Source organism: Alosa alosa, chromosome 14, assembly GCF_017589495.1.
Source record: "Alosa alosa isolate M-15738 ecotype Scorff River chromosome 14, AALO_Geno_1.1, whole genome shotgun sequence".
Taxonomy (NCBI): domain Eukaryota; kingdom Metazoa; phylum Chordata; class Actinopteri; order Clupeiformes; family Clupeidae; genus Alosa; species Alosa alosa.
In genome coordinates this window covers 33,288,764-33,301,503 of record NC_063202.1, presented here as the reverse complement: position 1 = coordinate 33,301,503, position 12,740 = coordinate 33,288,764, and the positions used below count along the sequence as shown (strand labels likewise).

General features: G+C 38.8%; 1 protein-coding gene across 1 annotated transcript in view; it reads left to right on the top strand.

Annotated features, from left to right (window-relative positions):
• Positions 1–12,740, top strand: part of vps13c (vacuolar protein sorting 13 homolog C) — a 382,259-nt gene that overhangs the window by 36,221 nt on the left and 333,298 nt on the right. The window contains 2 exon segments of the mRNA XM_048262721.1: positions 8,558–8,653; positions 12,538–12,639. Of these exon segments, the coding sequence (XP_048118678.1) occupies positions 8,558–8,653; positions 12,538–12,639 (198 nt within the window).

Genomic DNA, 12,740 nt, shown 5'->3' with positions numbered 1-12,740 from the left:
TCGGGCCTCTCTCTGTGTTGCCCTGTTGTTACCCCTTGCCCTTCCAACGAAACGGATGTCTTCAAATCATCGTTTTCATTGCTTGAAGGCGAACTTAGAGTGATGTTAACCTATTTAAGTTTAACGGCGTGATTGTTGTAAGAGCACGATTTATTGGCGCTTGCATGTTCGGCCTTATGTCTACGTGCGCACCTGAGGCTACTCTAGAGAAAGAATTTCCCCTGTTTGTGTGTTCCCCGACAAACACGGGACGTCCCCCGGACCTTATGTCGACATTCACGACGTCCTCGATTGGTCCCGAACGTCATGTTCTCTAGCGGACGTTCCGGTGACCTTATTGAGGTCCGGAGCAAGTTATCGCTTGGTTATTGCGTGATGTCCGTGCAGGACTTTCTGGGGATCGCCACCGCCAGGTCCCTCGGATGACATTTGCATTTGGTCATTTCAAATACCTCCTAAGGACCCGACAATAACATTATACCGGGACATGGGGACGCTTGTTTATTCACACATGGCAGCAGAGTTGAGATCGCCTGGCTACGCCTGCAGGACGGAGACATGACATCCATGCACCCACTTCACGCTACACGCCTGGGGATGACTAAAGTATCTATCTAGTCTCTAGCAGTAGCTGCATTAGCCTACCGTAGTCTAAGGCAACATATCATACAGTTTATGAAGTTGTGCGTCTATGAGCAAAGTAGAACCACATGTCTACTTTGCTCATAGACGCACAACTTCATAAACTGGGAAAAGGGTTGTTAACGTTAAACTCAAAATGTATGTGCTACATAAGTTAATGTGCTGAATTATGTAGCACATACATTTTGAGTTTAACGTTAATGTATAACGTTACAAACTAGGGAAGGGATTTTATCAAATTCATGTTAGCTGATGTGATGCTTGGTGTAACGTTAGCAAAGTCGCTGTTCTTAGCTTCTAGCTTAGCCTACAAGGCGCATTTCTTCAGATAACTGTCATTAAGTGATGCATGTAACATGCTCTAAATAGGCAGTGGTTTATTTAACGTAGTCACGTACTTATTATCTGTTTTATTTTCAGAAACACACACACGGCCGAATTGGGAACCGACTTTTGGAGCTAAATAGGCCTAGCACTTCTACAATGCAATAAAACTAGAGAAATGTTAAAAACAGACCACGTATCATTTGTTTAGGGTTGTCTAGCAACAGAAGTGACTACTTAATTTGTAAAGCAAAACGATCTAGCTCTACATTGCAGAAGAATTAAGGATAGGCTACTGCTTCTTCATGACTTGTTTAAATGTCATTGTAATTTATTTGACGCATGCTCGCGTTTAAAAGTGTCACGATAGCTGTCCCCGATGTTACAGCAGCTCCTTGTGGAAACAGCAAAGAGTGCACATATCCGATGAGATTTCTGACGAGGAGCAAGCTCTCTGCCTCACCAGAGCCTTACTCTTTATTAATAAAACAATGATATAGAATAGAAACATCTGGAATCTATTTATTTCATCTTCGGCTACAAATAACAAATACAGTTGGCTACAAATAACATTCATAGCCTAGAGAAAACGATACATTTTTCTTTATCTGCAATGTTCCAGGAAGATAGGCTTACATGTATAGGCTGTCCCTGTTTGATCACAGGTCCAAGAAAACGAGTGGATATAACGTCAATGCATTCTAGTTATGTTTCATGTACTTTATTTCATGTTGAGTTTTGCTTCCCAGCATGCATTGCGTATTTTTAGTATTTTTGGCAATTATTAGTTTTTAATATTTTGAAACAATATGGTTTGAACAATTTATCTTAGGCTAGCCTAGGCCTACTCTGATGATGTTTCAACAATATGCTACGAGATATGCCCATTAAAACGTAGGCTATTAGTTTATTAAGAAAATTACACCGTAGATGTGAAAGCAGCACATGCTAGCCCGGTATAAATGTCTACTCATCATTAGTGTAATGCATTCGGAGGACGTGATTTCATACATGTGTGAAAATATGAGGTGAGTGAACTTGATTGTGTAGTTGTAGATCAAATCATTAATGCGTGTTCATGTTCCGTCTACCTCTCTCCTAGCAACGCTGAGACTTACAGGATGTAATACCATACCAAATCGCTTCATGTTTTTTTTTTTACCATCGCGAAATATAAACGTCGCTACATAACGTCGCTGGTGACCATTACAGGACGCCCTCTCAAAGTCTCGTGGACGTCTTTTAGACCTCCCGAACAGAGGTCCGCGGGACGTAAAGGGAACCCTACACAATGTCGAGGAGGTGACGTTCGCCAGGGGACCTTTAGGGGACATCGCCAGGACTTTATTTTGTTTACTGGGTCACTCCAAGTTTGCCTACCATAACTTACCAACTCTGCACTGTAGACCCTAACTGGCTATTTATATTTTTCTGTGAAATAAGCAAATGTATTTGTTTAACTTTATGAAGCAGAATTACGCACTAGGCTACTTGGAACATAACACATTTGACAAAGGACAGATGTATGTTATAGTGACAAAATATTAACTTTCAGTGTTTTTTACGATGTCTTTGTCATGGGGAAGTTTTTTTCCCCATGCATTTATTCTAGGCTACTGTCAGTGACTGCCGTGAGAGAAGCGGGTTCTGTGTTTTGTTCATGTCAGTGACCAGGCTCGGACTGGTAATCTGTACAACCGGGCAAATGCCTGGTGGGCCGGTGACCTCCGGGATTTTTTTTTTTTTAAATTATTTTGCCTATTTGCGGCCCGTCATGTAGGCCTAGCCTATAATTTAACCGTAAACAGCAATCAGAGGTCTAGTTTTATTCCATAAATATATAGTTTTTTATAGAGTTTTATATAGTTAGTTGCACACGCTACCAATAGCTCATTTACTGCACCATGTAAGCTACTGTAGTGTGGTTCTGTCAACATAAAAAAAACTACGGGTAGCCTACAATTTTCACACAACTTGGTGGAAAAGTGTAGCACAGGTTAAAGAAAACCCATTCATTTTTGGAGCTGATCCTACTCAAAAGGAATTTCAAAGTATTTCCCATATAGTAGGCCTATCCTTTTAGCTCACAACGACAGTGAAAGTGAAACTTAGAAAGTGGTCTCTCCACCGAGTGTTACATTAGATGCTATCAATCGCGAGTCGATGCAGGTAAAAAGTAGACTATCAAGTTCAACTGGTAGGTAACGAAGGTATTGCAAAATGTGATGACTAGGTGATGAGACAAACTAGGGCAAAAATGACAAAAGCCGAAATTACTCCTTTTGAAATAATGAGTGCATGCATTTGTATGGTTATATTGCTTGACGGGGGGATCCCAAGCAGCTTTCAGCCATAAGGCTACTTTGAGAACATTTCCTAATTCACCCGACACTAATATTCAAAATGTTGAAAACTATTTCGGCATAGCCTATAAGCAGTTTAATTAAATGTAATGTTGTAAACAAACGGGCTACTTGGTGAGGCTTGGCCTCACAGATGCGCTCATGCCTTAGATGGCAAGAAAAATCTTCACGATATAGCTTAGGCCTATTAACTGACCACCCGATTCACGTTGACTGGGGGGCAGGGGGGGCCATCAGACATTTGTGCCAAGTTAATCCGGCCCTGCCCCCAACAAATCACACCTTCTCACCAGCTGCGACAGCTTAAAAGAAGTCAAGAGGACTCCTAACTCACAGACCTATTCACAAACCGGTTTTGTGGCATTTCGCCTGTTTTGAAATCCTATGCGGCTACAGGAGCTTCCAATCGTGAGGAAGCACTTTTGCATTGTAGGCATAACTAACATGCAATAACGCCACCAACAACAACCAAAACTAGGCTACTCATTGTCAACATGTAAATTAAATGTAACATTATTGTGAATCAAATTAAAATGTTGTCTTTTGTGGTCGGGTCGTTAATCAGCGCATATTTTTGAGGGTCGGGTGGGTGCGGATGTTAAAAAACCTTAACCCCCGCACAGGAGTGAAAGTAGTTTTTATTTCTTGGTGGTACTATGATCTAGAGTTATAATCTTGGCCAGAGCTACCAAAAAAAATTTCACTTAGCCTAATTATTTATTTATTTGTTTATTTACTGTATTATAGTCTACTTATCAAGCATTCACTAGGACTTCTTATCACTCTAGTATCACTCTTTAACCCACCTGCATCTGTTTTTGATTATGAATAAATTGCAAACACTTAATTTCAACATTTATTTATTTATTTAACCTAGTTACTCTGCTCGCTCCCTCTTCCAATCAATTTTTTTTTATATAGGCTACTGTATATCATGAAACACGTTTCTTTGAGTCATGCCTTTTATTTGGGAGACTGCAACATACTTCTGTCCGCTAAAACACTGTCATTATTGCTGCGCAAGATCTGGTTAAGCCGCATTACGCACTGTCTGTCTCCTGTCTCTCCAGCCAAACACTGCACACATAAAACCAGAATAGGCTATTGAAACATCAACATATTTTTCTTTAGCCTGTATGTTTTTTTTTTTATTTGGGAGACTTTCCAAGAAACGTCCGTCTGCTAAAACACTTTGGATACCAGTGCACGCTAGGCAATTACTGTAGGCTACTGTATCGCTATAGCTTATAGCTTGCTTGCGTTGTCTGTCCAGCTGCACGGGAGGTTTAGACACAATTCAGATACAGTTCAGAACGATGTATATGAAGTATATTTTGGGGAAACGTGTTGCTTCTGGTAATTTGACGTTAGCAGTTGTGTTGTCATGCTGAAAGTGCTATATTTTTCAGAGACAGTATATTTTTTCTTTCCTGCACGGCACCCTCTCCAAATATTTTGGTGGTACTCCGTACCGGCCAGTACCGGCTTACTTTCACCCCTGCCCCCGCAACACTAGAGCATAGACATAGGGTTGCGCGTAGGATAACCCTTTTCCTGGACCAGTTACCTGGTTTGGAGTCCAGACTACTGTTAGTAGGCCTAAGACAAGACAAGACAGTATGCAAGGTTTATGTAGAATTATCGTCATTTTGCATATTTGTGTTAGACATATTGAAGGCAGACTCTGAATGTCAAATCCAGCCAGTTTATTCAGCTATACACTGCAAAAAGTAAAACCTAACCAAGTTCTATATAAGGCATACTGTAGGCGCAATGTCAAATTCAGTAGCCTAATATGAGACACATTCTTGCCTCTGGGATACTCACTCCTTGAGACTAGATTGAACTGTTGTGCATAACAAACAACAAACTGTGTGTATACAGCGTTCACTTAAGAAATTCACATTAAGAAATAGGGGTGTCACGATTAAGATTTTATATCGAAATCGATCGAAATTACATTTCAATCTCGAACTTGAACGATACAACTACACCCCCAATGTCACGTCCAACATGTATGCCAAGACGCACAAACGCACACACATGTGCTGAACTGCGGTGTCAATACTCTTCTAATTTTAGGCTGCAGCCAGTTAAAATATACACATCAACTTACCAAAATCGAAGCCCCTCTTGCTACTCTGAAATCACCCGTGTGGAAGTATTTTGTCGCTCATTCACATCAATTAACACTAACTTAGCCTACTCAACTTAGCAAGTGAAAAGATGATCTAGTTAAGTTACAGTCCAAAATTACTTAGGCTTATAATGCATATTGATAAGTACGTATTCCATGAACACTAACATTGGGTCTCTTTGGAGTGTGCTGAAATAATGAAATTATCATTCTGTGTTGTTTTATTTCACTCTGTTCATGTCTCTGTTTAGCCTAATGTTTGTTCTGTTTACATTACAACCTCGCGGTTTTGAAATAAAAAGCGGTTTCAAAATAAAAGCCCCCCGAAACAGAAAAGAAAAAGGTCAATAACATATAAGGAATGCTTTAATAGAAATATAAAAAAAAAGATTGAAAATTGAATCTAATTGTGACTTTAAAATTGAAAATTTAATTGAATCGAGGATTTGGAGAATCGTGACACCCCTATTAAGAAATTATACCATGACTGCTGCTCTGGCATAATATGCTAGAGCAGCAGTCTTGGTATAATTTCTTAATTTCTTAATAGGATTCATCAACGTATCAGGAGGCAAATGCCAAGTGGAATTTTGGTTTTGTAGATAAGGAAATGGCAGTGACCGAAAAAACTGGTTGGTCAAACATAATATTTGGAGAATCGTGACCCTCCTATAATTTCTTAATAGGGGTGTCACGATTCTCCAAATATTTCCTTCTCTACAAAACCCACTTGGCATTTGCCTCCTGATATGATGATGAATGCTAGAAAATCTTTCTGAATCAATCACTCCACCCACATCAACATAATATATCGCTAATGGACAATTGCACTTTGCATGAAATGGTCTCATCTGCCACACGAAAAATGGTGCTGTGTCTATTTCATTTTTAAAAGGTAGTTGAAACTTAGCTTCAATCAGATTGTTCTAAATCATCTTTGACAATCCCAGAAAAAGTTGAGGATTTAAATAAAGGAAAATAACTGTGTTATTTTCACAGGAAATCTCTTGGTCCCCCCTCTGCATTCACTCATAGTAATATCAAAAAGACTAGATGGGTAAGATGCGGTCACCGATGTTCATCCTTCCATCGCCTGACACTTTGTTGAATCCATATTGTTTAGGAGCTAACATTTAGCGAGTCACTATAGCAAGTAGCTGACTGGTGGGGAGACCGCTAGCAAGCTACCCTCCCTAGCTGATGTTCGAAAACACAGATAATGCCAAACAAAACGTTCTCCCCTACACAGAAAAAAACCTGATGTATTTTACTAAACTAATGTAAAACAGATTATGTGAATGGGCTACACGTTTATTATGAAGCTCTTGTTAGGTCATGGGCAACTGAAAAATGATTGCAAGCTCTTTAATGGAGGGACGGGGATTGGCCAGAGTGTTGCGTCAATCATATTCAACTGCAGCTAGTGTGATATTCTGCCCAATCAGTCACTGCTTCGGGTGGGACTTATCTGCCATAAGGATCAATTCACAGTAATTCACAGTAATTCTCTGTTCCACCGTTGTACATTTTTTTGGTTTCTCTCTACACTTGAAATGTACCCTGAGTTATAGAATGACCCGTATATGCTTGAGCCACTGTTGAATGCCATTTGCCTGAGGAAGACCCAGTAGGGTTGAAATGTTGCAGTACAATAAATGTATGGGAGAAGTGCGGGCACCTCATTCTTTGAAGTTGTATCCAGCCCCTTTTGCCCTGCACCTCACTGGTGGGGATGTGCACACTACTGCTCTAAGTTACAGGAGTGCACATGATGGAAGATATGAAAGGCCTGCTTGTGTTTATATAATGTTTTAGTTATCACCCTGTCCAGGGCATCCTGATTCTGGTGAAGATATACATTTCAGCTGTTGGTCTTTTTAGCTTTGTGACAAGAATACAGGAGTATTTTTTGTTGTGTGTTCTTTTGGTTTGAGTTTTGGTCTGAGAAACAAGTTCTCCACTCATGCGAGTTGGCACTTTTCTCTTTCACAGCACCACCATTCACTACATTAGCATTGATGCTATCCTTGCCATAAAAAGAACTTGAGAGATCTTTGAAACAGTAACATTGAACAAATTGCAACACCATTATGCTGTCAGAATACACAATTGTTGTTCTGTTGCACAAATTGCATTATAGTCTGAACATATTTGAAGGTTGAAGGTGGAGATAAATATAGCGAAGGCATATTGGGTACCAATAGGGCCTTCGTCACACGTATCATATTTGATATTTTAGGCCCTTCAAAGCAGACAACTTATGCTGTGATGACCACATATCACACTCTTGACATTTTCTCAATCACCTTAAGTTAGACACTGGGAGTGGTTTTCCTACAGTTTTTCAACAGTTGAAGAGAAGAGAAATATTCTAGATGACTATCTCTTTACAACTGGTTATGATGATGCCAATAATGTGCAAAGCAAACATTTTCTGAAATGTTCTGAAGAGCACAGTGAATTCAAGTGTGGTACTATCATAGGGTGCACAAAGCAAGGTACATAAAGACATGGTTTGGTGAGTTTCATTTGGAAGAACTTGACTGGCCAGCTCAGAGACCTCAACCTCATTGAACACCTTTGGGATAAACTACTGTAATGGAGATTGTGAGTTAGGCCTTCTCGTCCAACAGTGCCTAATCTCACAAATTCACTTCTGGATGAATGGGTGAATAATCCTAGAGACACTCTTCCCAGAAGAGTGGAAGCTGTTATAACTATCCTATGCTTATATAATTACAATGGGAAAGTTCCTGTAGGTGTAATGGTCAGGTACCCAATACATCCGTCCATATAGTGTTTTTGGGGCAGTTATCGTATCAGCAAAATCTCTAATTTCCACAGGGGTGCCCAAACTGTTGCATACAACTTTCTAGTGATTTTGAATGAATGAATGTCTTTATCATCATTGCATTTGATTACAATGAAATTGTAATTACAAAATTGGAAATTGGAAAATACTGTTTGCTTTTACTGTTTGAAAATGCAAAGCGCCTCCAGAGTTAGGCTAAATGGGTTAGGGGGGGATCATCAGTGAGTTAAGCTGTGTTTTGGGGTAAGTGCTGAAGTTCCTGTCCCTTTTATTTTCCAGGAAAGCTAAGTTTGAAGATTCCTTGGAAGAACCTGTATAATGAAGCAGTGGTGGCGACATTAGAAGATGTCTATGTCCTTGTGGTACCTGGAGCGAGTGAGTAATGTTTCATTTTTCAATATTCAAGAATCGTTTTTTGTAAAAAAATCATCATTATACCATCAAAATCATATTACTGGTATTTTTTGTGACTATAAACCTCAAACTGGTCCCTAAGTACAGATTGGCAACTTGCATGACAACTTCTGGTGTCTGTGAGTATGATGGGGTGAATGTGAGGCAATGCCATTTAAAGCTCTCTAAGTGCTCTATTGAATAGAAAAGCACTATGCAGTCTATTTACCATTTTACATTTTTCTAATAACCTCTCTTTTAGATAGGCAGTTAGATCACTCACTTGGTCCACAAAAGCATTTTTGCTAAGGCTAACGTTTGCAAATGTTTGAACACATGCTGGGCACACTACTTTGTTAACTTTGAACAGACATTGCTTGAGAAAGTTTCCTTCTGCAAATTAGTGCACTGATTTTGTGATTTCTTCTGCCACAATGAAACTGGCTTTTACTGCAGTATCTCATAATGTGTCGTAATGCCTCCTAATGTTATAATCTTTAATCATGGCCACATCAGACCCACAAATAAGACAGACAGGCGTGTCTGCTTGACTGCACATATTTCTTGAAAAGTTTTTTCAAGAAAGTTTTTTTTCTTCTGGATTTTTGTTTTCTTCAGTAAATTTGTGTCAATGATTCCTGGGACACTGAAAGACTGGGCTGCACGAAACTTGGTGGGCATGTAGCCCCACAAGAATGAAACCGAACCATTGTTTTTTGTTTTGAAAAACATCCCAAAAGAATACTTTTCTAACCCCACAATTGAAATGGACATGGTGCCATTGGAATTTAATGCTTCTTTTTTATGCCAATCTCAGGCCATGTCCCTGGGTCAAAAATAAATCCGCAAAAGCTAAATACTTTGACCAGATGTGCCCTTATAAAGGTTTAGCTGAGCTGTGCATGTTTGGAAAAGAGGGATCCATGATCAGTATCCAAGATGACCAAGTGATCCATTTTGAGATGGAGTGAACATTTCAACCACCAATATACCATCCACAATGTGGAGAATAGCTATAGAAATGTATTAGTTTTGGGTGTTTTTCAGACAATTGGACCTGGTGAACTTCTCAAAGTAAACGGTAACACCAAAACAAGGGACAAATTGAGAATTTTGGAGGAGAAGATCAGGAGGTCTGCCGAAATACCTGCCCCAATAGGCGGCATTGGACCATTAAACCACACAATGATCCAAAACATACAGATAAACAAGGCAAGAAATGGTTAACCGAGAACAATACCAACATTTTAGAGTGGCCCAGCCATAGTCCAGACCTCAATCCGTCAAAAAAGTGAGCACAAGGACAGAGGGATGGCAAATAATCACACTTGACTCAAAACCCAGATTGCTGTTAAAAAGGCGCAGTCTAGAATCATTGTGGAGACATGGAGAGGCTTGGTAGGTATTATAAGAACCATTTTGAGAGCTGTGAATGTAAATAAAGATGTTTCCATTGATTATTTAAAAAGGGTATGAATAATTTTGGACACGCCATTTTTCATAAAAATGTTAAAGAAGATCAAGACGATTATTTTTTGATTCCATGTTTCTACCACATTGTCTTACAACCTTTTGACGTGGTAGTGTCATTTTCAGTCAGAACAAACATATTGATAAAGAGAAAATCAACATTGAATCAATATTTGCCAGGGGTATGAATAATTTTGTTCCTAACTCTGTGTGTGTGTGTATATATATATATATATATATATATATATATATATATATATATATATATATATATATATATATATATATATATATATATAAATATAAATATGTGTTATATATGTATTTTATATGTTTTATAAAATATATAAAAGAGTGAACAAGGAGTGCCCTATCTATCTATCTATCTATCTATCTATCTATCTATCTATCTATCTATCTATCTATCTATCTATCTATCTATCTATCTATCTATCTATCTATCTATCTATCTATCTATCTATCTATCTATCTATCTATCTATCTATCTATCTATCTATCTATCTATCTATCTATCTATCTATCTATCTATCTATCTATCTATCTATCATCTTCTTGTCTTACTATTTTTTATTATTATTATTATTTGCCTTTTGTATCTTTTTATTGTTCTTGTTTTGATATCTTGATTATTGTTGTATGTTTTGTAAACTCAGGGCATTGCTGTAAAAAAAACTTGATGCTCAATAAATTTCTCCCTGAATGATGATAATCTGCCTGAAACACAAATATAGCACCCATTGGGATCCACTGTTGTTTTGGAGTGCTTTGAATGGGATTGCTTTATGAATTTTAATGGAAGCCCGTCTGGACTTAATTTGGTGTGCTCTAAAGCTGTATGATTTCTTGCAGAACGGCTATCTTTGTGCTCATGCTATGCAAATGGTTAAGCACTTTGTTACCTTTAACAGGTGAGTTTAAGCCATTCCAGCTCACAACGGAGAGATTACCTCCCTGGGTCAAAGAGCATATAGATGAGCCATAAAAAAAGATGATAAGCTTTATTTGTATAATAAGCTTTATTTGTATAGCACCTTTCATACACAGAATACAGCTCAAAGTTACATTTGGAGTATGTAACACAATAATAAAGAAGTGTCAGTCATTATCAGTCATTCCTCTTCATTGCTGTGTCATAATACTATTGAAAAAGGGGTAGGGGGCAGCATTGAAGACATAAAATATGTGATAGATGGAGACCATGCATATCATCAGGGGAAAAAGTAGCAGTTTTGATAAAGATACAGAGAGATAGTTACAAACAACATACAATCACAGCCAATGCTACAAACCCAGCACCTCCCCCAAGCAGCTTCCCAAACAAGCTGCATTAGGTAACACTTTTGTATCTTCCAGAGCCTCTAGAAGCAACGTCTCGTGACAACAATAACATGTCACAATATGAAGACACCGCATTGTTAACACATCATGCTAAGCTAGTGTGCAGCTAAGCTAGAGTGCAGTGTAGGGCTATGGCACCAAGTAAGCACCAAGTGGATTACTTGGATAGCGAACGCTGTGGTACGTGGTATTTATCAAACTTTCACTTCATGGGGTAGTCTGCGCCTTTCTCCACCCCCTACCGCAGTTTACGAATGTCCACAACTGAACGGTGTAGCCTACATACAAGCGCAGTTGAATGAAGTTAACTGATGACAACATTAAAAACAATCAAACATTTAGCGATCATGAAATAATACAATACATGATAAGATGTCAACAAGCAGGAAGATAATGAAGATCAGTAGTTCTACTCAAACCACTTGTCCAAGTAGGAAAGTTTAAGTTGATGACGTGAAAGTAAGACATTCGAAAGGCCAACGAAAGTTAAGGTTGCTTTTGATATAGTACAAGACGCAAGACTGATACTCTAAATAGCGATTCTGTTGTCTTTGAAAGGTTCTCTTATTGAGGCATTTAACCACAATTTGAATTAACACCTGCTTTTACAAGGCGGAAATATTTACACTTGCGCTTTTACGGGCAGTTTTTGTACATACCACGGAGTACATAATTAGGTGCTCTTTACGCTTTCCCTCCCATTTCTTTATGGTAAACTCCCACTTTCCCCTTGACCCTCCCATGAATGCATATGCATGACACGGAAAAACGCAATTTGCCATTTTCAACTCCCGCCACAGGCAGTCTGCGCTTTTTCCTCAGTGCGGCCTGTTTGTACATACCTCGCCATGATTTTACGCACACATTGTGAAACAAATACGACTGAAGTGGGCGCAAAAGCGTTAGTACATCTGGCCCAGAATGTCAAAAATGATTCCCAACATTGACTATCACTGTGACCTATGCCCACCTAATTGCCTAAATCCTGTTAATCACCACTGGATGTATTATATTTTTATTTGTTTATTGTGCTCTAGCAATAAAGTATGATGCTGAGAAGGAAGAACGCTATCTACAGGAGGCTAAGCAGAAAGAACTGCAGCGCATTGATGATGCTCTTCAAACTGCAGCACAAAGAGGTGACAAGCAAACACACACTGTTTTCTATTCTAATGAATAGCTAATACTATCTTCTTCCTTGTTATGTTTCCTCTGTCCCTTACCATTTGTATTCTGTTAT